This window comes from Centroberyx gerrardi, chromosome 16 (assembly GCF_048128805.1).
Source record: "Centroberyx gerrardi isolate f3 chromosome 16, fCenGer3.hap1.cur.20231027, whole genome shotgun sequence".
Classification (NCBI taxonomy): Eukaryota; Metazoa; Chordata; class Actinopteri; order Beryciformes; family Berycidae; genus Centroberyx; species Centroberyx gerrardi.
This window is the reverse complement of record NC_136012.1, coordinates 18,635,973-18,661,493: the sequence shown is the minus strand read 5'-3', so window position 1 is coordinate 18,661,493 and position 25,521 is coordinate 18,635,973. Positions and strand designations below refer to the sequence as shown.

The window sequence follows — 25,521 nt, the reverse complement described above, 5'->3', positions numbered from 1 at the left end:
GAAAGTACTTTTCATTAAATTGATCACCCATCTACAAACAGACTTTACATGTCAATTCCTATTATCTGCTGAGCGGAGAGCTGAGTGCATGAATAATCTTTGCAAATGTTAGAAACAGAGAGCCAATTGTCTAATCTGTAACGTCACCAAGTACCAATTCCTAGAGTTTCTAAAGCTGTGATTGCATTCAGGGTTTGATTTTCCAAGCATATATCTGCATCTCCTGCTGGTTCAGAACTGTCATCACTACTATGAAATAAAACTTAATTGGGTTTAAGAGTAAAAATGTGAAAGTGTCTCTTAGTGACACCAGAGATTAATATCATGGTTCCTTGGATTCCGTCTTAGTTATTTATCACAAATATTCATTCATTTAAATGTTCAAGGACAAAGAGATAAGATGTGAAATGAGTCTTAGGGTGAATTTTCACTTGAACATTTAATATAAGTATTCATTCAGTGAAATTAAGATAACCTAATAGACAAAATGAAGAGGTAAAAACGATGATTCACAATCATGCTTTATTCTTGTTGATTTCTTATAAAAGAATCAAATAAAAGGTTCTTTCCAGGTCTCACACACTGCTCAAAATCATTTAGTCTTGCTGTATCCCATTTTCTTTAACTAAACTATACTTTCTTTACATTTCAGTCTCTTCGTCTTAAATATCTTTTATTAGTTTGTGACTTCAAACCAAAACTTCATTGATTGTCAACACAAAATCTATCTTAGCACCAGTACAATAAAACTGTACTTTTGCTTTTTGAAATACTGTTTTGCAATGAAGGAGAAAAATCTCAGAATAAAGGGATCCTAATAAGTACATTTCAAAATGAAGCACCAACCATACAAAGCAATTTCATAGATAGTTTTGTCAGATACATAAGAGGTCAAATATATTAATGACTATTAAATTAAGCACAACAAACAGTGTAAATAAAACACTCGCAACACAAAGCACGGTGGGATCCGGGAACACCATAAGGACACAGGGACAGTCGTGGCTGCAGTGAGAGGGCATCTAGCTCTCTGAGAGGCTCTGGACTCCAGAGATGGTGCTACTTTTCCTCTGAGAGTGATCCACAGGATTCTGTATCAGTTCAGGAGGAGTGCAACCTGGGGAGTGGAGAACACTACTGCAGAAACGTTCCATCTGTGCAGTTCTGTAAACAAGTTCTCATTCTCAAGGTCCAAAAAACAACATGTCATAGTCTGAGCGGGGGGGGGGGAGGGGGGGCGGGGCAGCTGAGTGCCACCCAAGGTATACTTCGTGAAATGTGCACACAAAATGAAATGCAAAGCAACATCGTAAGCTACATGTCCATCCAGTAATGATCTGTCGAGTATGATAGGTGAAAAATAAAACGAGAGGAACAAACTGGACTTGAGGCTGTGAGCTGGGCGGGGGTGTGTGTGTGTGTTTTGTGGGTGAATCTATGTGCCATGGTCTCTTCTCTGCAGGTCTCCAGGTCTCCCAGGTTGACAGAGAAACCATCTGGGCCAATGGCCTCCCTGACTCTGTTAGCTGGCCTTAAGCCTCTTAGCTTTACGCAAGAGTTCACCAAGATAAAAGCCTTGGATTATCTCCCATCGAAAAATATCGCTTTCCCTCAGGAACAAACAAACTCAACAAAAAGTCCTAAACATAATCCATCCCTTGCCACAAGAATACATTTATATAACCAAATGTGTTAACCCTGATGGCAAGATATACATATACACTACCATGTACATACATAATCATTAAAAAAGTTTTCTCAATAGTTCTCAGGTAATCAAATATACCTATAGATAGGAACCTGAAAGCTGCTTTCCAGCACTGACCACTCTGATGTGCCGGTCCTTGAGGTGGTGTTGCCGTGACCACGTAATCATCTTGCTGCTGAGGTCAAAAGGTCAGAGGTGGAGTGTCAAGTCAGTACCATAGCTGGAGTTTAGACGCTTAAACCCATAACCCTCGTTACAATGGACGGAGAGGTTTTCTTCGAGCTGCTGCTTGCAGGGAGGACTAGGTTGACACACTGGGGATTTGAAAATGACAACAGTTTGAAAGTCTACAGGTTAGAGAAGAGTGGCGGGACAGAGGCTATCGGCCGCGTGTCTTCCCTGTGTTCGGCAGCGTCTCCTCCTCCTCTTCCTCCTCCTCCTCCTCCTCTTCCTGGAGGATGTGAATGGAGGAGCCCAGTAGTCTCTGCAGCTCTGGCACACAGCGCACCAGATCCACAAGCCCCTCTTCATCCTCGTCCTTGTCTTCCTCCTCCTTATGCTTGCCTCTGTGCGGCGCCGCCAAAGCCGAGCTCACCTGGCTGATCGACACCTGCCTCCAGAGCTCGGCCCGGGACAGGGTCACCACCTCCAGGTGCGGGTAACGCGCCCGGAAGATCCTCGCCGACATCTTCAGACGCTTCAGGACGTCCGTCAGCAAGAACCAGTTGCAAAAGCTGCCAGAGAGGAACATGTCTGGTATTAGCCATAGGTTAGGGAGAGAAAAAATCTTATTTTTTACTGTAGATTACCAATTTTGAAGTATGCATAAAGAAAGATACATTAGGTAGACCAGTGGTTCCCAAAGGTTTTCATGTCAAGGATCCACAAATAGATGCACATTAGACTATGGACCCCCGTTTCCTGAAGGAAATACACCCCATTTTTATTGTTCAATCTGGCTTATATAACTGTCTATACTGTAACCTACAATCAGAACAGTCATCCATATTCATTCTCTCCCTGTGCTAACTTCCAAGGAGTGACATCAAGGAACCCTAGCGGGTCCCCGCACCCCACTTTGGGAACCACTGACTTTAACTCTGCTTCACACCAGATGCGGAACAGGCACGTAGCAGAAGTAATGTGTGGGATTTGCTGCAGGGCAACATACCGGGAGCGTTTTTATTACGTGCATAAACTTCCATGAGTAAAAAAAATACTCTACACAGAAGTGAAATGCCCCCTCATTCCAATAAATGAAAATAGGATAAACATTATGCTCCAACAGGCAAGACGACAGCATCCCAAGCCTTATGTTTTTAAATGTTGTCTTTGTAGAAACAATGCTGAGGGTCATATAACACTCTGTACCTTTCCACTTCAGTGATTAACTTTGTATCATCCATCTTCTTCACTTTCTTCATTAAAATTGTAGCTTGAATACTAAATATCTGTTTTTATATTTCAAAAGGCAGATCTGATGTTCATCATCCCATAATGACTCTGTTGCTTTTAAAATTCACACCAGTGCACATTTACTAATCAACAACAACAGTAAAGGCATTAGTAGGTTAATCGTCAAATGGCTGGGCGTGGAGAAAATGGACAAACCTATCGCTACGTCCACATGCTGCGGCTGGTGTGTTAACTATCCATTAACATCAGCGTCCACTGCCCATCCCTTCAGTGTCTGGTATGTCTGAGGCTTTAGACTGTGTGCGATTGTTCATTTTCTAATAATTCTTGCCAACACTGTCTCATCTTTGCCAACTCACCCCTGGGTTAATGACACCTGAACATGATAGCAGGGTAAGAGGGGCTCGGAGGAGAACTCAAACAGAAGGCAATCTTTGTCGGAGTCTCTCTCGGTGTTCCCCCTTCCCTTCTCCTCCTGCTCTTGATTCTGCTCAGACAGCAAGAAGTCCCAGCACGGCTCCTGGTCAGTCTCTGCAAAGAGAGGTTCAGTGAGGTGAGCAGAGGATCGGAGAGACTCGCTGTATATCTGAACTGCCAATGAGCTGCTTCTCAGCACAGGGTTAGGACGCCCTCTAGTGGGCAGTGTGTTCACAGAAACCACAATACATGACTCACATTCAGTGCTAGGGATGCTCCGATCGGTTGAAGGACAATACCAGAGAAATTTAGTGTTACGGCCCATCTACCAGTGTCTACATCAAGTTTACATCTCCCAAATCATTTTTCTATGCATGCTGTATGTAATTAATGTTTTAACATTTACTTGTTTTTTTCCATCGTTTTTTAAAATACAAACTTTACAGTGTCAAACCTAGCTTGAAATGAACTGCTGTCCCGACTAACAATGACACCCTAAATAAAAAGTAATGGATAAGACAATAATGTCTGTTGAGGTGATTTTGAGGGATTATTTCCTGGCAGAGACCCATTTCTTCCTGTGGGTGTCGGGTGATTGACAGTAAGCAGAGTGTAACGCAATGCGTCCATTGATATGAAAAAGCTCAACCTGGGCACAACAGAATAACCATAAAACAGAAACTCAAGACCAAATTAAAGCTTCACGTTTACCATGATGGATTATCTAGGTCTGTGGAAGTTGTTTTTCATACTGAACAAAAATGAATGAAAGCAAATGGCTTCTTCTGAAGGCAGGAAAATGATCCTTGATATCTCCAGCTATGCTGACTATGTGCAGACACCAGCAGGAATAATGTAAAGGAGAGGGGCAGCCCAGACAATTGACACAAACTTAAAAAAACAAAACACTGGTATTATCCTTTAAGAGTGGCAACAGACTTAGTGGAAATCAGCCTCCTCTGATACTTTGTATCAGAAAATGAAAGCCGTTTAAATCTTCTGTCATCATCACACAGTTTGCTGCAGTGCACTCCATTTGTCACTAGTAATTATAATTCAAAGTAAGTATTAAATTCATAATCAAAAGTAAGTATTAAATCAAATTTCTGTTGCAACTGTGCTACGCATTTTGCAGAAATACATGCAAGGTTCACAAAAAAAAAAGGAAAGATATTGTAGATAAAGTAACGGATTATCTACATATTGGGACAATATTGGGCAGTCTGTTACTGTCATCATAAATTACCCAACGTGTTCTCTTCAGTCTCTACAGCTCATCCGGAGTGCTGCAGTCTGCCCTCTCTTCAACCTCCCTAAATTCTCCCATGCCACCCCCATCCTGCTGTTCCTCCACTGGATAACCAGCCCCCTGTGGCTGCTTGTATCAAATTTAAACCCCAAGTGCTGGTGTAAAGGGCTAACCTACCCCCACCCACCCCAGTGGCCGAGCCCTGGCCCAGCCTCACACTCTGGCCTTTGCCCTGCGCTCTGCTACGACTGGGTGCTCACTGGGTGCTCAGTTCCCCCTTCCCTGCAGCCACCCGACCGCCGCTCCAACAAGCCGCGACTCTTCTCCCTCCTGGCCAGTGGTGGAATGACCTTCCCACCCCATGAAGGACTGCAGAGTCACCCAATATATTCCATTACAAATTGAAAACTCATCTCTTCAAGAAACACTTCACGCCTCTCCCACCTTCCCCTGCTTGCACCCAATGTTGCTCCTGTCTAGACAGATAGATAGATAGATAGATAGATAGATAGATGAATGCATCTTACCAAACAGGGAGCTGCTGTAGAAATCCCAGGGTAAACTGGGATCCTGTTCGCTGCGCCCTTCCAGGTCTGTGAAATATTCTGGAACAAAAGAAGTCAGAAGGTAGGAAAGAAAGAAGTGACATCTGATCATTACGAAGCATTATCATTAGTAGACCTACACTATGGGATATGGATGTGAACAAATGTGGATAAAGATTTTTGCAATATCTCTCTTGTATACGTTGCATACGGGGGGAGGACACAGAACTTGTATTGTTTATTGCTCACTGTGCAATGTTGATGTGTATGGGGGCACAGTGTTTACTCATGTGCTGACACATTGTAGGATGGGTGAATGTAAAGGGGGCAAATATAGCTTTTTAGTATTTACTTTCATGTATTGTTTTTATTAACTTTATTATAGCCTCTTGCTACATAGTTTATTTTGGTATGTTGTTTATGTATTTGTTGATGCTGTGACACCTGAAGTTCACCCTGGGGTAAAATATCAATTTGGTAATTTATCCATTTATTGATGACTAGTTCAACTGATGGACAAGGTGGCCAATATAAACAAGCCGGATACTTTACCTGTGAGGAAGGTCTTCATGCTTTGGCTGTGGGCCAGCTTGACTGGTGTGTGTCCGGAGTAGGTGGCCAGAGTCGGGTCTGCACCATGATTGAGCAGCAACCAGACTATTGGGAGGTTATCACTCGCCACTGCATCATGAAGGGGCCTGAGGAAAATATATAAAAAACACTATTATTTGTCTGAGATTTTATACTTTTAGAACAGACCTGAGTCCAATACTATTTGCAAATAACCTATATAGAATACCAGATGGGTGGGGTTTACTACATTGACACAGTTCAGATAGTGTTGGGCAAGTTGCCTATCACAGGGAAGTATGCTAAATTAACTTTCAAATACTGTGATTGATTACACTTTCTGGCACTTGTTACAGTCCTCTGTGGCAAACCACACCCACTGGGAACCTCTGTAGGCTTAAACAAACAACAGAAAGTATTTGCAGCCACTGTTTGACCAAGGTCTGCATAAGAAAGAACATATCACCAAGCCATGCTATCCTAATATAATCCCCAGTTTTATCATAAATAATACCTTTCAATGTGTATGACCTTATGTCATGTCGACCTTATGTTAATTACTTATTTTTAACAACAATATATGAGCTAATATCTTGACAATGTAAATCCTCTACATCAGTGGTTCTCAACCTTTTTGGGGCTTGTGCTTCCCAAAAAACAAAGTGATTCCTACTCCTGACCCCCTGTTGCAGGTGTAAGAGTGTAGGACAGTGAACTAAATGACACCAAATGATGATCCCCCCCCCCCAATTAGAGGAAGCCTAGAGGCTAAAAATTATTCCACAAGAAAATGACATTTAGCACAAAGATTACAAACATGATAATACTTGTAAATTTGTAAATATTAGAAATATAATTCTTTAAATTCAAGAAATCAACTTGTGACTCCCCCAAAATCATCTCGCTCCCTCTGGATGGGTCCCAGCCCCCAGGTTGAGAACCACTGCTCTAAATCATGACCCATGAAGCCTCACCGTGTTCCATCCTGGGCGCTACAGTTGACGTCAGCCCCGTGTTTCAGCAGCATCTGGACAATCTGAGTCCAGCCCCGAGAAGACGCCTCATGGAGAGCTGTGTAACCAGCGTTGTCACGCCGATTGACCTCCCGGATGTCCTTCTCAAGACAGTACAGAACTACATCCTGAAGGACAGAGAGGCACATCAACATGTTGGAAAATGTCTAAAGTTGAACGATTCTCACTTCATGTTAGCGTCAACATAGGTGATTAGATGGGATGTTACCTGGTAGCCCAAGCGGGCGGCTCGTTGCAGCAAAGTCTCCCCGGCGTTCTTATTAACAATCAACCGACGAACCTCTGGAGGGACAGGTCTTCTGGGTGGAGACTCTAGAGCGCTGCCTCTTCCTGATGAGCCTTTCCTATTGGATGGAGGCGATGGCAAGCCCTTTGGAGTGGCCGGGAGGCTGTCTGGTCTTTTTCCATCAGTGTTGTCATCATCTATAGCGAATGAGGCACAGCGCTTGCCCAAGCTGCTGCGTTTGGTCTTAAACTAGAATACAGATTTTGTAATGAGAACACTGTGTGAAATGGAATCTATTGTACTGCAATGCAAACTTAGGGCAATTGGCTCCACATACCGGGAACCAGTACTGTATGAGACTAGCTGCCATCATGGATAGTGACATAAATGGCATTAATCATTACTGCCGCAAGGGGGCACTGTAAGCTAATCTATTCATGGCGCAATGTCCCTACAGTATTTCCTAATATCCTGCATGATTTAAAATGTACGGTAAGTCTGTGAGCAAAATCAGCAAGCATCCTACCTTCTGCTCATCACTGTCACACAAGTGCTTGCTTTTGAACTTCCTCTTCCCTGAAGGCTTGTCATTGCACTCTGGAGAGGCCTCGCTCTCCTGGTAGCGAACTGACCCTGAGCGAGTGAACGAGGGTCTCCGCAGAGCAGCCTCTGGACACTGGGCACTGGGGCTCAGATTGGCCTGTGAATCTGTAATGACAAACTGGCTTTAGAGGTTGTGCTATCAGCACTGAGTGGCATCAAACAGAGGAACAAAACGTACATTTTATAAAGAACTGAACTCTATCTTAGACAACACCGCCCACCCCATCTATGGTAAGATGATGCAGCTACAGAGTACCTTCAGCCTCTTGCACACACCCGCCCCAACATGGAGCATGGAGTATTTTAGGTGCTCTTTTGTGCCAACATCACACTGTACAATGCTTCCTGCCCCAACGGCCCTTGCCTCAGCCATCTAGGAGGATGCTGAAGCGGGGCACCTGCACTGCACTGTCTATAAGAACTATTCTGGACTGCTTTTTGCATTCCTATGCGCTGGACTAATCTATACATCAGCTTGCACAATTTATGATCTGCATACATTTCTGCATATGAGTCAGTACATGTCTCTGGACACATTTCTGTGCATATGCTACCTTCACCTATAAATATTCTGATAATTGTAATAATGAGAAAAGACATCAATGCATATGCACCTTGCACAGAGTCACTTTTTCTGTATGTACAGGCCTATATAAATGGCCTGTATACATACAAAGGCCATACAAATAACCTTTGTATGGCCATTTGTACATGAGTGCATATGGCCTTTTGTAGATGCGTTAGTGAATACAACACACATTTGGCACATCATGTACATAAGCTATAAATTTACATATCTCTTTTCTTCATATTCATTCTCATTTTTTAGATATTGCACATATCTTAATATTTTTAGATTGTTTTATTTCATACTATATATTAAATATTTCATTTTCATACTGTACATATTTTCTCAGATTTTTTTGGTTGTCTCATTATGTTCTATTGCTGTTATTTTGTACATCCTCATAAAGCTGTAATTCATTTTTTTTCTCCATATTTTTCATTCATACATTTCTACTCAATATGTTTTTAATATGTTGGAACTGACGGATGTTGTATGTTTAATACCTCCATTTGCTATATTCTTATTTATATTCCATTTTCCCTATTCCTATATTTTTCTGCCGCAATGACCCAATTTCCACAAATTTGAGTTTGAATAAGAAAACAAACAAAGACGATGAAAATCAATTAGTAGGACACTTACACTATAAACCAGTCACCAGCTTTGATGGCCACAGGCCGTCATATAAAAAGGTAGAAGATCAGTGATTCAAGTATATATTTTAGATTATACAATTAATTCTAAAAGCTGCTCACACTCAAAATTTAAATCCATACATATAGACATTTTCATCGTTCTTGCTATATCTGTAACTAACAGCTGCACTTTTGATTACAACTTGGCTGGAAACAGATAAGATAAGATGAAACTTCATTGATCCCGTAGGGAAACTGGGTACCTGCTGCAATTCCAATGTCCTGTCTCAGGGAATCAGATTCCTCGAGCTGCTCTCCATCTTCCAACTTGTCTTTCTCAGTGATGTATTCCCCAGTCTGATACTTTCTGTTACGGCAGCGCCGGCGTTTCTTGCGAGCAGGGGTGTCTCCCTCTGCGCTGGTCGTCTTGGCCTTGCCCTGAAAGACTCGCTCTGGCAAGGGGTTGGTGCGAGGTCTCCCTCTGGGACGGCGGGCAGGTTGTGTGGGAGGCGTAGCGGGTGAAGGTGGGGGAGGAGGCGTTGGGGGAGGCGGGGGAGATGGCGTCGCGAAGCCCCAGTGGTCCAGCCGAGCCTCATCAGCTCGCCGTCGTCCCCTCCTCAATCTTGGGGTGGAGCTCTCTGTGGCTTTAGGCTCCTTACTGGATATGGCAGAGCTGTTGAGAGTCTCTACACTCTGAGGACTGCTGCCACTATCTGTAACTGATTAAAACACATTTGCATGTTACACTCGAACCAGGTACAAAGCATAGAGGAATAGCCATTTCTGAGACATCAAAAAATAGTATGCAGACCATATGCGTGACATTTCCTGCCCACTTAACAATGCATGCAAACTACCATACTGCTCAGGGTGACTGCAGGGTATTTATCTCAAGAACAGCGACTATAACTCTGAGATGAACACAGTAATCTATTGCTAACTGTAAGCTCTACAAAACGCTACAGATCTGATGCGATGAAAGCATAATTTAAATTTAAGGACTCAGTATGACTCAAATGCCTGTTAACGCCGAGTGAGGTTGGATATCTGAAATTTGTGCACACTGTGAGAACCGTTTTAAGGGCAGTAAATGTCACAGTATTATAAGAAACAAAGACTTTACCTGGTTTGTTGTGAGTTGCCTGCTCAACCTTGCTGGGACTGCTCTTGTCCTTTGGAATCGCCTCTTTATTCTGTGGGGAAAGTTTTTCCACTGATAGGCTCTGCTCTAGCACAGGTGCACATTGTTTCTTCTGTTGAAACACACAGGGGACAGAGTGAACACACTATATGGGACGCTATTGATCACAAAGCTTTCATGGTGATGGAGCACATGTAACAGAACAAGGAGAGCATGTAACAGAACAAGATTCACAATAAACCCTTGGAAGTTGAATCATCTGTCATAGATTATTATTACAAAAGGAAGTACTGCATGTCAAATTAAAATTCATTATTCAAAACCTGATTCTTGGAAACCAAAAAAGCTGATTGCTGCCTTAAACATTAGTCTACATTTCTACCAAAGGGAGATAATAAATGCACTAAAATCTTTTAGATCTAATACAGACTTTCACACCAATACAGGCAGGTAATTTACCTTTTTAGGGCATGACACTTTGGTTGGAGTGCTTTCCTTGTCTTGCTTTTTCTTTGTTGTTCCTGCAGCTTTCTTTGATGGGTCTGTTTGTGACTTCTCCTTAGCTGGCTTCTTAGGACTGGCTTTCTTTTGTTTGATGACAGCAGCTTTTGCTTTGGTTGGCGACTCCTCTTTGGTTCCATTTGTTTTCTTCTCAACCTTGTCGCCTCCCCCTGCACACTGGCCTGTAAGAATAGACACAACTATGCCCTCCAATTTTTCATTGGGAGGACTGTCTGACGCCCCACTTTCTTTCTTCAATATCTCCCCCTCTAACACCTGGGCTAGTTTGCTCTCCATCCTGTTCCCGTTTGTTGATGCATTGCTTCCATAGATATGAGACTGGGCAGAAGGCTTTGAGGAGCCTTGCTTCTCTTGTAGTCCCATATGTTCTCCCTGACTGGTGTGTATCTCAGTATTATTCTCCCTGGGCTCAGTGGCACTCGCCTTCTCAAGTCGGTTCATAGTTTGAGTTGAATCCCCTTGAGATGGCATACCAGGCCGTTTCTCCACAGACCTGAAAGGTGGGTATTCAAAAGCAGAAGTCTGTTTGGACTGAGTGTCTTGGCTCCCCATGAGTGGATTCAGTACATCAGCTTTCCTAGATGCAACAGGTACAGCCTGACCATTACCCTCGCCTGTCAGTGCTGTTGTTTCCATAGTTTTCTGCTTTACAATGGACGCAAGGTTAGATAGGGGGGACTTAATTCTCTCCCATTTTTCATCCTCAGTTTTGGACGGGCTATGATGGGCACTCTGAAACTTAGAACCCTCTGCAGTTGCAGTGCCCCTGGCCTTTGGGGATCCTTGAGTGTTTTTTCTCTGAACAGAACAGCCTTGGTGAGGAAGAAGAGCTGGCTGTTGCCATGCTGGATTGACAACAGTGGTAGAGTATGACACTGCTGTTTTGCCAGTTCCAGACTTTTGATGAGTCTGAGCGTTGGCGGAGACCGACAGGGCAGTTGATAGGGCTCCTTTAGAGGGACAGCTCTTAGGTATGGCTGTGCTGGTGTTTTTAACATGCTTGACACTATGGGCATGCTGGTTGCCCTTCATCAGATAGGATGGCTTCTTTCCTCTTGAGGCCAGATGTTCTCCTTGGTCAATGATAGATATAAACTCCTGCTTTGCGAAATTCTGAAATTCATCTGCAAAAGTCCCTTTTCCATCTTTGCCCCGAAGGGTAGAAGCCAGTATGGGGCTAGCCACGCCTACGTAAGTTCCAGGGATGTTTTTTAAGGAGTCTTGTGAGGATCCTTTGCTCCAGGATGACTTAGGCTCCAAGACCTGGTGATTTGGAGGCCTATTTGATTGCTTTTGATGCGATCCATTTCTGTGGGTATTGGGTAAGATAGGGTATTGCACAGCTGAACTATAAGTGGTAGTATGAGTCCTCTTTGCATTAAGAGAATCTCTCTGATTTGACTCATTGTGATGCTGCTCCATCACAGGAACTGGAGGGTCATTTATGCATTTTGGACGTTTTGACTTAGCAGACAAATCAAGAGGTACGTCCCTCGGTTCAATCGGGCAAGTGACTGTATGGTCCTCTGAAGCAGATGGGGGCTTCGGTTTTAGACAGCCCACGGATGTCTTGTCTATGCTGTGGCCTTTCTCCACGTGGTTCAGCAGTCTGCTCTGAGTGGTGATACTGGCCAGTGCAGGGCCACAGCAGATGGCAGCGGTGGGAGACAACGTGAAGCGGGTTGGTGGGGCAGAACCTAATGATGGGTGCTGTAATGGGAGCGCAATAGCTGGCGAGGCCACCACTGAGGCTAAGGATTTATGCTCCCCTACAGATTTGGAGCTCTTATTCGACGTTAGGTTGGATTTTAGTTTTGATGTTGATGTGCCTGTTTTTTTCTCTGGAGTGGGAGTCCGGCCGACAGAGAATGGATATGGGTAGGTCCGCATGAGAGGTGTCCCTCCGACGCCTGAACTTTGAGGCTGAATTTCTTTCTGAAACTGACTGGCTGTGGCCTCTCTCAATGCTGCAATCTGACCCAGTGCTGGTGGAAGAGTGATTTTACAAAGTGGAGAGGAAAAGTTGGTGGATGGAAGGAAGGCAACAGGCTGGCCCGGTTTAAATATGGTGGAGCATTGGAACCCAGGAGGAAGACTTAGCACTGACTGTGTTTGTGTATGTGATTTCTTACTGGATGTCACATTGCTGTGACTGGGGTTGAGCGAGTCCTCCGGGCTGACCTTTGCACCGCTTGACCACTGAGGTGTGGGGAAAACCCCGGCACCATCAGCCTTGAGTTTAGGGACCTCTGCCCTTTTGTCTGCTCTCTTGTCAGAGCTGGTGAGGGGAGAGCCTGACATTGCCGCATTGTTGAGCTGTTGAGGTGGAGGAACCTCAGGACTGTGGTTGTAACTGTTAGGGTCCAGGCAGGCTTTTGCTGTCTTACAGTCTGTTGTTGGGGTGTTCTTGTTTTGCTGACTGAGGGTAACATCTCCTCTGAACTCAGGGGGCAGCGTCTGGGGGGGATTTCCCACCATACTAGTAGACGCTTTATTTGGAGCACCGATCTCTCTGCTCACCGTGCCTCCATCCCCTACATTCATTAGTGTAGGATCCACCTGAGTAATAAGATAAGTTCATGAGGCCAATGTTAATTAGATAAGAGGAAAGAATGCTCTAATCTAGTAATCTAACTGTAATAAAAACAATTACCTGCATAGGTGTTTCTTTAACACAGCATGCCTCAAGGGGTGGGTGAGTCAGTCATGTGAGTTTTCCTTGAAATACAGTGATATGCTGTAGAATACAAAAGGGAAAAAAAACACTTAATGTGTTAAAACAATACCATCACTGATTATATTGTTTTAGTTTCGATTACACAAAATACTTTCATTTAATCCTTCTTGAATGAACAGGCCCTATTCTATGCAAGAGTAATTGATTTTGAGTAAACAATATTGGACAACTGAAAACTTCCTGGAGGCCAGACATGTTACAATTTCCTCAAAACCAGGAGATAATTCAGAGAAGCACAGTAAAGTGTATTAAATTGAGGAACATATCTGTTCTGTTGTTCCTTTTGATTTTATTAGGTTACAAGTAGGGAATGTTAACCATTTGGCAGTGCTTTGCCCTCCATCAATCCAGTATGTGAATTGTCTTTACTAAAAAAGGATATTCACTGAGTGAAATGAGACCTATTGCATCAGGGGGCCATCAACTGTGACCTCTCAATTACACTCCTTTACTGCTGCATAGGTAGCCTATATGTGCTCAGTGCTGACCAAGCCATGCACACTGCTGCAAGGTAAAGAGACCACAGCAAGCAAAGGGAGTGATGATTGTCTCACCATCTAAATATACTTCAATTAAACTCTCCTAAATCATCCATAGCTCTGTCCTAAAAGTTGTGATCCTTGTTCAATGGATATCTATCGCTGGACAATTTGTGGCACTCATGCTTAAAGGGTGATGTATGATTAGGATAAAGCAGCCCACCTCTGTTAAATGCATTATTTAACTGAGAGTGCTGGAGTGTAAGAGATCATCAGTCTTATCTAGAGGTGGATTAAATTCATACATTGCTTCCCTTTTGAAAACCATTCAAACAACAAAACATTTTCACAGGAGATTGAATACCTTCCATGACAAAACAATCCTAATCATGTACAACACTGTCAACAATAACAAACAAATATTCAATCTAGCTTGATGACATCTGAAAATAAACATTTGCAATACTCTCATGAACACCGGCGACACACAGCAGAAGCCCCTGGTATGTAGGTAAAAGCGAGGTGAGCGCAGGCGAGCGCATCTGCAAGTAAATGAGACAACTACAAAAAGGGACCAGACGCAAATCTATGTCAAATCTTAGGGAAATGGGGAATGTTTTACTCTCAAGTTACCGGGACATAACCAATCTAATGCACATAATGATTGACACCCGGGCACACCATCTCCGCTGGAATCTGCGAATACGGACTGAAAGGGATACAGCGATGCAGCTATCGCTGAATGCAAGGAGGGTCTGCATTCATTACCGTATAACATCATGTTGCTTACAGCTAGTTTGTCTTTGTGCTGCAGATACGCGGTCTACTCCGCCACATCATTTGAATTCATCTGCTCTGATGTAGGCCAATAAATACATGCAATAGTGCACACACACCGTGGGCAACACCACTCAGTCAAAACAAAGTCAAGCCTGCCATTACCGGTAAGGAAAGCGGATTTGAAGAAACCAAATATTCTATTACTCAGACTGTAGCCTACTTCCACCCGGTCAGTTCACTGTCCAGCCCACGGCACAAAAGACACACGTCCCAATGTCATATTTGAAAGAGATAAAGTGCACAATACGACCAATGGCATATTCATTTCGTGGTATCCGGGCATGGACAAAAACAGTTCATTTTCTGTATCAATATCAGCACGGAAAAACTCTGGAGAGCTCCGGGTCGCTCGCTCGCGGGAGATGGCGAACAGTCACCATAATGAGAGGATGACAATTGCCTCTCAGGTGATCAGTCTGCCCACAGACAAACACACGAACAAACTGAACAGGCTCCCTTCATTTCTAAGCCCCGGAATAACGTGCGAGCACAAATTAAAATGTTTCAAGATGAAGACAGATGTTTGGACAATCCGGTGACAGGAGAATTCCCCATCGAGTGCCTGGGCTGCGTCGTACGAGCACAATGTGGCAATGTGTCACATCTTTCCCGATAAGGTAGTCAACATCAGCCGAAAGCACAAAAACCAAGGCAGAGCCAAACAAAACTCCGGCGACCATCCCGTTTCACCAAGCCACAAACAGGCAACCAAGTCAGCCTATATTATCGGTGACGTGGTTTCCAAACAGATAACCACAATCAATTTCACCAGCTGATAATACAACGGAAACTGACATGGGCTGCATTGAGTTACTCACAAATGTTGTGATAAAAAAGTAGCCAGCTGGACAACTAACAGAGGGGTGGGTAACAACTTATTAGATAGGCTAGTGCTGGAACGGTCGCCACTACACGAAAAAAGGGCAAACAATATTCAACTCCAATGTCCAAACACCACGAATAATTTTTCAGATCCCTGCGCAGCAAAGTCTCCGCGAAGCCTCTGCATTACTCCCAGTGGTTTACATGTTTAGGCAGGCTACTGTTATTTATCTCTGGCCGACCAACGTGAAGTGCTCCGTCTCCTATCGGCCCTTCGCAGAGCCACTTCGGCGTTGAAAGGCATTCGCCAAGCCCGACCCGAATCGATCCTCCTCGTCCCCCAGACTCTCCCAAATACTGAATAATTCTAAAGGTAATTAGCAGGCAAGATAAAGATGTCTAATGACACAAACAGTTACGAACCCGTCCGTCCAAATGGCATGTGAACGACGTACAGCACGACTCAAATGCGCCGTCCAGCCTTTCGCTCTGCCGTCCGTGGCTGTTCACTAATCTCGACGGTTTTCGGTTCTAAAAGTCCGAGGGGGGGTTTGTCAAGACAGTCCGTACCGTATCTCCAGTCTCTAGTCTGGTGGGAGAGAGAGGGGCAGAAGGTGCACAGCCAGCATGGGATATGTAGTGCTTGGCTATCCACGCCCAGGATTAGAAGCTGGAGCGGTTGGGAGGGGTAAGGACTGCAGGTACCGGCATGCAACGCGAGCTCCAGCCGCTCAAGGGGAAAGAGGGATCGCGACCAAAGAGTGTAACGGTGCGCTAAACTGAAAAGGCTTATCTGAGTAACGAAGTGATAAACTGTATTTTGTTAACCAAAAGGAGGCACAGAGTCTTATTGAACGGGTGCAAGCGTTTGAATAACAATCAAGTCAATTAACGGAATCACACAAGGGGGTGATGGTTGCTGAACGGAATTGCCAAATACAAAAAAAGAGTGGGAGAGGTATGGTTCTGTTGCAGCGGAATTAACACGAGGAAGCAAGATTCCGGGTGTGTGGGGCACTCCAATTACATGTTGTAAATGTTACAGGCTACACACTGACACGGTGCCATGGAGGAGACGGACGGACACTGGAGCCTTTTCTACAGATCTTCATATGAACTGAAAACCTATAACCATCTGAGACATGTTATCTTTGAAGGCATGCTGGTCATCTGTGCTGGTCCCCTAAAAGGATCTAACTTTAATGAATGAGGGCTAGCCTCATATGCAGTGCCCCTAACACTGACCTCCATAATTCCAGTTTTATAAAAGGCAGAATGCCTCATCTCTGGAAACACACACATTTGTTTACTAGGGGGTGGGGGCTTTTTTTGTTGTTGTTGTTGTTGCTAATCCCCTTTTGTGTCTTGTCTTTATTCACTATAGCTGATATGAAATGAGCAGGAACCATTTCCCCAATCCTTAGCAACCCCACAGGCTATGTGTAGAATCTCTAGAGGTCTGCAGTATAATGTACCTGCATATTCACCCCCAAATGCTTGTTGCCCTTCACTGAAAATGCTGAAACTCAAAATGAATCCATAATAACTAATAATGACAACTCATACAGTGTTATTTTCTCCCATAGATATACAGTATGTTAAATACTTTTTCAACATCCACTATACTTGACCGTTGTGGTTTTATACCTGAACCCTATTGTGTCCAACCAAACCAGAACCTGGCAGATTTAATTTTTAATAATTATCTTTGGTTAACCAGTCTGGGTTCTGACTGTGCAGGTGATTTGTCAGCACGGCTGCAGATAAACATTGATTAAGGAGATTACGAACAAAGACAGCGTTATTCACTTTGAGTTCCCTCAACAAAATGACATCTTGCAGTGCAGTGAATCGCATTCACATGTACTCTGATTATGTCAGGTTCACACTCATGAATTCCTACTGAGGTGTGGGCTTGAGCTGAGTTTGGAGCAAACCTACAATTTGGACAAGGTTTGAATTCAGTTCTCCACTGGACAATTCTGCACATAATCAACACAAGCCTGAACTAATTCATAATAACAGCCTTCAACCTATTGACAAGTATCCAATAATGTTTAACATGTCATGCTGTGATTCCACAGTTATACTGAGTTTAACACTAGGCACTGATGCAGAAAGACAGCTCTGTGTATTAAGATATACTATATAAATATAAGACACCAACAAACATGGAGATCAGACAGTTCTAAAGGTGTGTTATGATTTAAGGAGAAATCTCCCCTGCAGGTGACATCACATTTACATACATTAGTGATAAAATCTACAGTGTGAGACAAAACCCACTTTTCAATATTTTCAGTGTGTTTAAGTGCTCATTAAAACCTAATTGAGGTCAGCTTCTTATTTAGTGACATCTGGCTCAAACAAAAGTACTGCAAAACAAACAAATGTAACTGCAAAGGAGCTGACTAGAACGTGTTGACTGTCTTGAGTGAAAGAGCAACATCTCTCATTTGCAGGTATGAGGTGAATGATCGACATATCTGCAACTTCCAGTTATGCAGGTGTCTAGCAAAAACGGTTCTGGTACATAGCTTGCAATGTCAAATCAGTTTAGAACACAGGATATGCACTTTATCTCGTGTGGTTCTGCTCCCAAACTGTAAATATATTCAGGCTATTTATGTTCTCCCATAAGATAATCATATTTTGGAACAGTAGTTACCCAGCACAGGTTACCTTGCTATAATTAGGCCACTTGTCTTACCTGAATCCTGAAAGCAGTATAGGCCTACTGTAGCTTACAAGGGTATCCACTCCTTTAGGCCAACAAATTTCCTACTTTTCTCAACACTTGTGGTGGGAAGGATATAGACGTGCATATAAAGCAAGCGTGACATTATCGTGAGAGTGAAATAGTTTGTTTATTACCATCCGTGATCTGTTTCTTTACTGACCACCGAGGCGGCGCAGGACAACGATCCCGTCCATCCGACGAGAGCGTACGCGAGCAAACTATTTCGCCGCTTTCATATCGGTGAGTGGATCGGTGTGTGTGAGCTCTAACATGCCCTTCGCCATTCGCTCAGTAATGGCTGCGTGCAAACAGCCAAATCGCTGACAGATGGCCAAATGTGAAATTAGGAAACCAAAAACGCCGATCAAAAGGGGAACGGTGTGGAGCACAATATCGGTGTAAGCAGGAGACCACGAAGTCGGCAGTTGACACATTGCATTGTGTCTGAGCTGGGGTAACCCGGAGACCTCAACGACCGCGCAAGAGCTATCCCGGTAGTGACCGGCTGCTCGGGGCTTCACCAATTATAGACGAGTTTGGTTCACAGGCTCCACAGCGGATGTTTGAAGCCTCGGGATTCAAAAACTTGTTAGCTATGCGTAAAATTAAAAAACCTATCGAGCAGGAACATGGTATCCTACACATGCACTGTGACAACTACCGAGCATGGCTATAGATGAAGGCACATTGTTTACTTCGAAGGCCTGGTTTTAAGAATGCCGTCCTCAAAGTGGGCATACATGGTCATCTATCTGTGAGTCATATTGGAGATTATCGACCCTATTTAGGCCGCCATGGTTTACAGCTACGAGGATGTCCCGTCTAAGTTCGTGGTTCACCTGGACAATACTGAATGTCGAGGCTGGGGAGGAGGGGGCTGAACGTTAAGTAAAAACCAGGCGCATTATACTACCATCTTGATGTAAGTAATGAATTATTCCACAATAAACGGCGGGAGCGTGACAATTGATCAGTGAAATAGTCAGAGATGGTGTTCTTATTTGCCAGGTTAGTGGCGCTCCGATACGCCGTCAGATGATGCTAAAATATTTTGCCTAAAATTGAAATGCATCACTTCACAGTTACTGTGTCAGCGTTTGGATAGCCGACTGCAATATCATGTATGTCATCTCGAGGCAGAACTTGGGTCTCCATACATGTGACACGGTTCTACATAATGCCGCGGGATACAGCAAGGCATCACCCAACTACTGTAGCTTCTGCAAGGCATTAAAAACTTGAAAAATACAGACATCCAGGTCAAAGTTTGGCAGAGTTTACTTGCCCTCAATGGCGTTGTGCAATGCCCCCTTTAATGCCCCCTGCTCGCCCGTAACGCCTTTGTTATTAGTAATCGCATGGTATTGCACCGTCTTACCTTGCGCTCCAAACTGTCTACAGTCACAAAGCCTGCACACAGCGCAACAAGCTATTGTTCTCTGCCGAGAGGCTTCCGTGCGGGGCCGGGGATAAGATTTTGAAGTAGAATGAATACAGTATGCAATTTTGGCTTGTCCTCGCGATCTTCCCTTATTGCCAGTTTTCAGTCTGCAGCAGCTGGAGATGAAAATCGCGCACCCTGGGTCCTAGCGCCGGGTAAAGCCCTACAGGTGAATAACAAACAGATTGGGACTCGACGGGCTTGAATCGTTAATTGCAAGCCACTTCTTTGGAGTCAGGTAAACTCTCTCTGGGTAGACTACCTTCTCACTGTATTTAGAAAGACTCAACACACATTTAGGAACGATGCTTAGCGGCATATTTAACATATACCATTATAAAATTAATTAAATTACATTTGAATATGTCATCTATAGAGTATCTTCAAATCCATCAATAATGACCACACATTACTTTGATAATAGAATTAGTGCTGGTAAGCTTTTACACTGAAAATGTCAAATTGCAGACTTCAACACCGCCACCATTTCAAAAGCACCTCATTTGCCATTTCACAGGTAGACTCATATGCAGTCATGTGTAGCTCAAGGGGTACAGCATGGCACTAACACTGCCAGACTGAGGGATTTGATTCCCACTGGGACCCCCATGCCAAAAATCACTCATACTATACTCATGATATAAGGTGTGGTGAATAAGAGTCCACCTAATGGCAAATATGCCCACCGGCTCACCAAAACCCAACTTGGAGGACGGTTACATTGAGCCTTTCGTATTTTATGAACCCCTGAAATAATTACAATTCAAAATGTAATGCTTTTCTTTTGCTCAGTTTCTGTTGCTCAGATCACTAAGCCACACCCTGTGATATGTTGGTCAATACGGGAGTGCCTTTGATGAGTCAAAATCCTAACTATATTTTAAAATGCCAGCAAACTTGTGATTGTAATATTGAATCACCGAATGTACAGATGTTTGGAGCAAGCATACGCACGGTATAAACAGCCCATGCTTGTTCTCTAGGCAACATGACACACACCAGCTGCACTAGATGTTTTAAAACCGCAAATAAAAAAAGCTGGGCACAACTGGAACACAAACAAGTCAAATAATCAAGAGGGAGACAGATATGCTTCCAGCCAGCAAAATCCTGGTGATGAAGAGGGGACAGGTGCTTGAAAACCATTGCTTGTTCCTAAAAGGCACTCATCCATTACAAAGGAACCTCTTATTGGGCCGGACTCTGAAGGAGAGGACATCCTGGCAACTTGTTCTGAGCTTTAGATGTGGCTTATGTCAGCGAGCAAATCAGGGCTGCTGGGTGAGTTTCAGGCCTGGATTCACCAGCATGGCACCCTCCCATGGACTGAGACTCAACAGAAAGCGACATCATTTGGCCCAGGAGGAAGTGTGGGGAGCAGGAAGGTATATGGATGAGATGGGAGCAGGACAAGGACCGACCAGAAGATCTCACCTCAGTGTGTCAAGCACATGATTCAGTCTACACCGCCCTCCCCGACTCTTCCAAGCTCTTCTGCTGGGATAAGGTTGAGTCACCATTATGCCCCCTGTGCCTCAAGAAGAGAGGAACGCTGGAGCATTTCCTCAGCTGTTGCCCAAAGGTTCTGGGAAAAGGACACTATCAAAAGCAGCACGACATGCTGAAGGCTTTGGCAGACACATTACAGAGGCGTTACTCAGGACAAGTCCCTCTGCCCAGGGAGGGAGGCCACTGCTTTCATCAAAGTGGCGTTGAAGCCACAAACCCAGAGGACAGAGTCAGTGAAACGGAGCTCAAATCCAGATGTTGTGCTACTGTCTGAAACATCAAGGCAGGGGGTCATGCCTCAGGATCAGACAGAAGAGGTCAATGAGAGTAAGATGGACAATAAGGCGGAACGTGGCCGAGTCCCACTGATAGGGGCAGCATGCATGGACTGAGGTTGGCTCTGCAGGGTCTGCTGTGTTATTTGCGTTACAAGTGTGCGCAAGAAGACGGTCATCAAAACCACTAAAGTGACTATTAGCGTGACACACATTTCCTGTCACACCATTGGACAAAGCTGTAATGCCAGTGGACATTTCCAGATGAATAATCTGTTTTGGGCCTCACTGTAGGCCAGTCAGCCTTCCATTTGAATTCATTGGAACATATCTTTTTAATAATATTTTCTAATTGAATAATACAATTGCAAGAAATAATTTTGTGTCTACAAATCATATAGGCTACATCACACAAAAGCATTAGGATACTGACCGCAATGATAACAAAGCCATAATTTGATTGAAAGCCATTATTTGATAAATGATGATGCTAAACTTTAGTTTCACTTCAGACCATGTGCTTTGGTGATGCCTTTTGTACTTCCTGATTGAAACGGGACAACTAGCAACACATCTGTAGCCAAACTCATGGCTGAATAATCACTTCACTATGTCACAGCAGAAAGACACTGATTTTACAGAAAAATCCAAAATTGAAGCATGAAGAACTATTTAGAAATTGCTTGAATTCACTTAGAGACTATCATTCCTGGAATATAGACCTAAACATTAAATGATTTATTTTTTTTAAATACTTAAAATATTTAGCCTATTTAAAAGGTGACAACATCAAAATCATTATCTCACTCACCAGTTAATAATGATCTTCCTTCACTTAAAATTGTAAAAAAGAAAAAAAGAAATAAATCAGTCAGCAGAGTATAAAAAAAACTAAAATTTTAGTAACATATTTTTATTTTTTATTTTTTTTGGGGGGGGGCATTTTCATTACATATTCATATAGGTTTAACATTGCTGACACAAAAATGAAATTACATCAACAACCAACTCTTTCACATGCAACATAGTTACAGTTATCTATAGTTATCTTTATCATGTCCACATAGTATGTCAAATTCAACAGCCATGGGATGGATGAATTTTGATCCAGCCCACATACGAATCTGCCTTGTCAATTCATTGTGGCCTGCCATGTTGGAGCTAGGATCGGTGGGAATACGAGTCCCTGTTACCTCTCAAGGTGCGCTATTGTGCACCACATGATAAACAGATGCAGCCATCACCCTCACATTTTGAAACACAGCCTAACTGCCCTTCCCTCACTGGCACCTAGCAAGCAAGCTAGATAGCTAGCTCACAATGACTAAAAAAGAAGGGATGATGCTGGAGGCAGACAATTTCAAGAGATGGGAGATGGATTATTCCTTAGCGAGTGTAAAAAAAAAATCCTGTATGACTTGTTTTCTAAGAATAGAATTGGCATCACCGATTTGAAACCACACACCAGCAGAAATATGGAGTCATGGACATTTGGAGAGACTTTGGAAAGTCGCTGAACTGATGCTCACTTTATGGCTTGTCAGTCAGTGACAAACACACCCACCAGCAGCACTTTCCCCAGAGCGGGATACACGCTCAGCCTGAACAATCTCAAAGCAGAATTTAGCAGGAGAATTGTGACTGTGAGGCTCAGAAATTCAGGTTTGAAGTCTTAACAGATCCATTTGCATTTGATGTGGAGAGCATGCCAGAATACTTGCAGATAAAACTGATAGAATCACTGTGCAGCAGCGCAGTGAGGGCCATGCTTTATTCTGTTGGGATGCACGAGTTTCCACCTTTTCATCCCAGACATGATACTACAGTTTGGAAGCACCTATCTGTGTGAGGAGATGATGAGTGAAGATCAATAAATAGATCAACATGTTCTCTCCATTTTGTAGACTCTACTCCAAGGACCAATGAACTTGCATTAAAGGATAGGTGCCAAGTGTCCCGCTGGTGTAAATATGGTGGTGTAAATAAATGACCTATGACAAAATACCTTGCAGCTGTTGATGTGTCACATTCTGGCCTACAAATGTTATATGGGACCTGTAGAAACATCATGGTCAAGAAATTAATTATTATACTTTAGGATACATTATTTTGTTTGACTGAATGTTACACACAACCAGCGATGTGTCATGTTCAGGCCCGTAAGGCGGGCTGTGTATCGGTTGTAAAACGTTAAACATAATCAAAATGTATTATTTTGGTTGACTAAACACCATGCAGTGTGCACAGCCAGTGCTTTGTCATGTGGTTTAGGGCTTGATGTTAAGCAGCCTTTATGTTAGTAGGCTATATATGGGAAAATTAAAAATATGGCCAAAGGTCACTATTTTCATTTGTTCACTTACGCAATTATATGTAAATACATGTCCAGCCCTTGAGTTGATTCTCATTCCTACTTTCTAATTTCTAATGTCGCCCTCGCTGACACTAAGACAGCTTTGATCTGACGCCTTGACAGCTCTGTCTTGTTGGCCTTACAGTGAGCAGCAGGCCCACTGAGTGGAAATCTAACACAACCTATAAGCTGGTCAGGTGCCTCACATTACCTGTGTCCTGCTCTCTTTACATGTGGGAAATGGCATGTCACTGGAGCACATGGCACCCTGCTAAATTTCTACAGAGGATGTTAAGTATTTAAGGGCTGTACTATTAAAACAATCACAAATGTAAAAATGTCAGCACTTCATTCATGCTGGCACATAGGCAGAAGGGGCAATGTTGAATCAGTAAGTCAGAGTTAAGTCAGTTTTCTACCACTAAAACCGCATTTTCAAGATGTTAGGTGCACTGCACGAGGCGAGCAGGGGAAATAAGGACAGATGAGGTCGCCCGAGCGAGCTATCTGACTGGATCCACTAGCATTTCAAGTCGCTGGCTGCTTATTTGATCAGCCGCAGAGTCAAAACGTCCCAAGAGGACGCGACTCGTAACTGAAACTATTTCTCATAAGCCCTAATAACCAAGCCCCTAAACTGTGCTTACTGGGAAAATGAAGTTGACTGCCAAATATTTTGCACGGCGAAACGAAGCCTGCAGGCTGCGGTGAAGCGCAGCAGACACAGGAAGGGAAGGCACCGGGACTGGCTGGACTGTCAGTTTGTCGCCCTTTTATCAAATCTCAAAGACATGGTTTTGACATGAAGGTCGAGCCGAATCCATCGAATATTAGTATTGTAATCATACAGCAGCTGGGTGATTGGTAACACTCACCGTCTCGGTATGTTGCCCGTGTTGAAGTACGACAATCTGCGCTGTATATAGCCAACTGGTTCCATAGTGTAGCGGTTATCACGTCTGCTTTACACGCAGAAGGTCCTGGGTTCGAGCCCCAGTGGAACCATCGTGTTTTGGCCCCAAAACTCTTCACACCACTGTAGACGAAAATGCATGTTTTATACATACCCATAAACCTTGAGTAGGCTGCATTTCTGAATCAGTTTTTCTTTACATATTTTCGCATAATTACCACGTTCATTCTAAACATTAACATTACATTTCTTTACGTTTTACAGGGACATCTGACAAATTGCTGTGCTATCTTATTTCATATTCCCCTTCCAAGTAACTAACAACTTCATACATTTTCTGTCCTGGTGATTCTATAGAATGTTAGCGCCAGTTTAGCTTAACAACAAATGGAATCATAAAATCCTAGAGTATCTTGACTGCGAGAAATCTAGCTATTTATAGTCAAGGTAAATATGGTTATGTGACTTGAATGAGACAATGAGCACCAACCCTGATATGTGACAACAAGCACAATTCTTTGTGTGCCTGACTAGGTACTAAATACATTCACTGCTAACTACATTTAATAAAACTAGAAGCCATTTGGAGAGCACAAACCTCCACCAACTCTGAACAAGTTTCTATCTATTATGGTTAAAAACATAATCGTCTGATGATGGCGGAAATCCCACATCCAGATCACCACCAAAATCTAATCAATTGTTCCTTGGCCCAAGGCCTGTCCACCACAGTTCATGGAAAGCTGTTAATAAGTTTTTGAGATAACGTTATCCTGCT

The 25,521-nt window shown here is 43.4% G+C and overlaps 1 protein-coding gene and 1 non-coding gene across 3 annotated transcripts; one reads left to right on the top strand and one right to left on the bottom strand.

Annotated features, from left to right (window-relative positions):
- Positions 1–508: 508 nt before the first annotated feature.
- On the bottom strand, positions 509–19,741 carry bcorl1 (BCL6 corepressor-like 1). Of its 2 annotated transcripts, none has more exons than XM_071916177.2 (12): positions 19,631–19,741; positions 13,288–13,371; positions 10,572–13,193; positions 10,095–10,224; positions 9,235–9,684; positions 7,692–7,873; positions 7,148–7,414; positions 6,880–7,046; positions 5,888–6,033; positions 5,318–5,395; positions 3,484–3,655; positions 509–2,442 (listed from the first exon to the last, which is right to left on the bottom strand). In XM_071916177.2, exons 2-12 carry the CDS (start codon positions 13,291–13,293, stop codon positions 2,088–2,090), a joined length of 4,575 nt encoding a protein of 1,524 aa, XP_071772278.2. In that variant the 5' UTR covers positions 13,294–13,371; positions 19,631–19,741; the 3' UTR covers positions 509–2,087. The 2 variants fall into 2 exon arrangements, with proteins under 2 accessions (XP_071772278.2, XP_078145318.1); XM_078289192.1 differs by lacking the exon at positions 19,631–19,741 and adding an exon at positions 15,936–16,047.
- Positions 19,742–24,762: 5,021 nt separating this feature from the next.
- Positions 24,763–24,835, top strand: trnav-uac (transfer RNA valine (anticodon UAC)). Its single transcript has one exon. It is a non-coding gene; the product is annotated as a tRNA-Val (tRNA).
- The last annotated feature ends 686 nt before the right edge of the window (positions 24,836–25,521 follow it).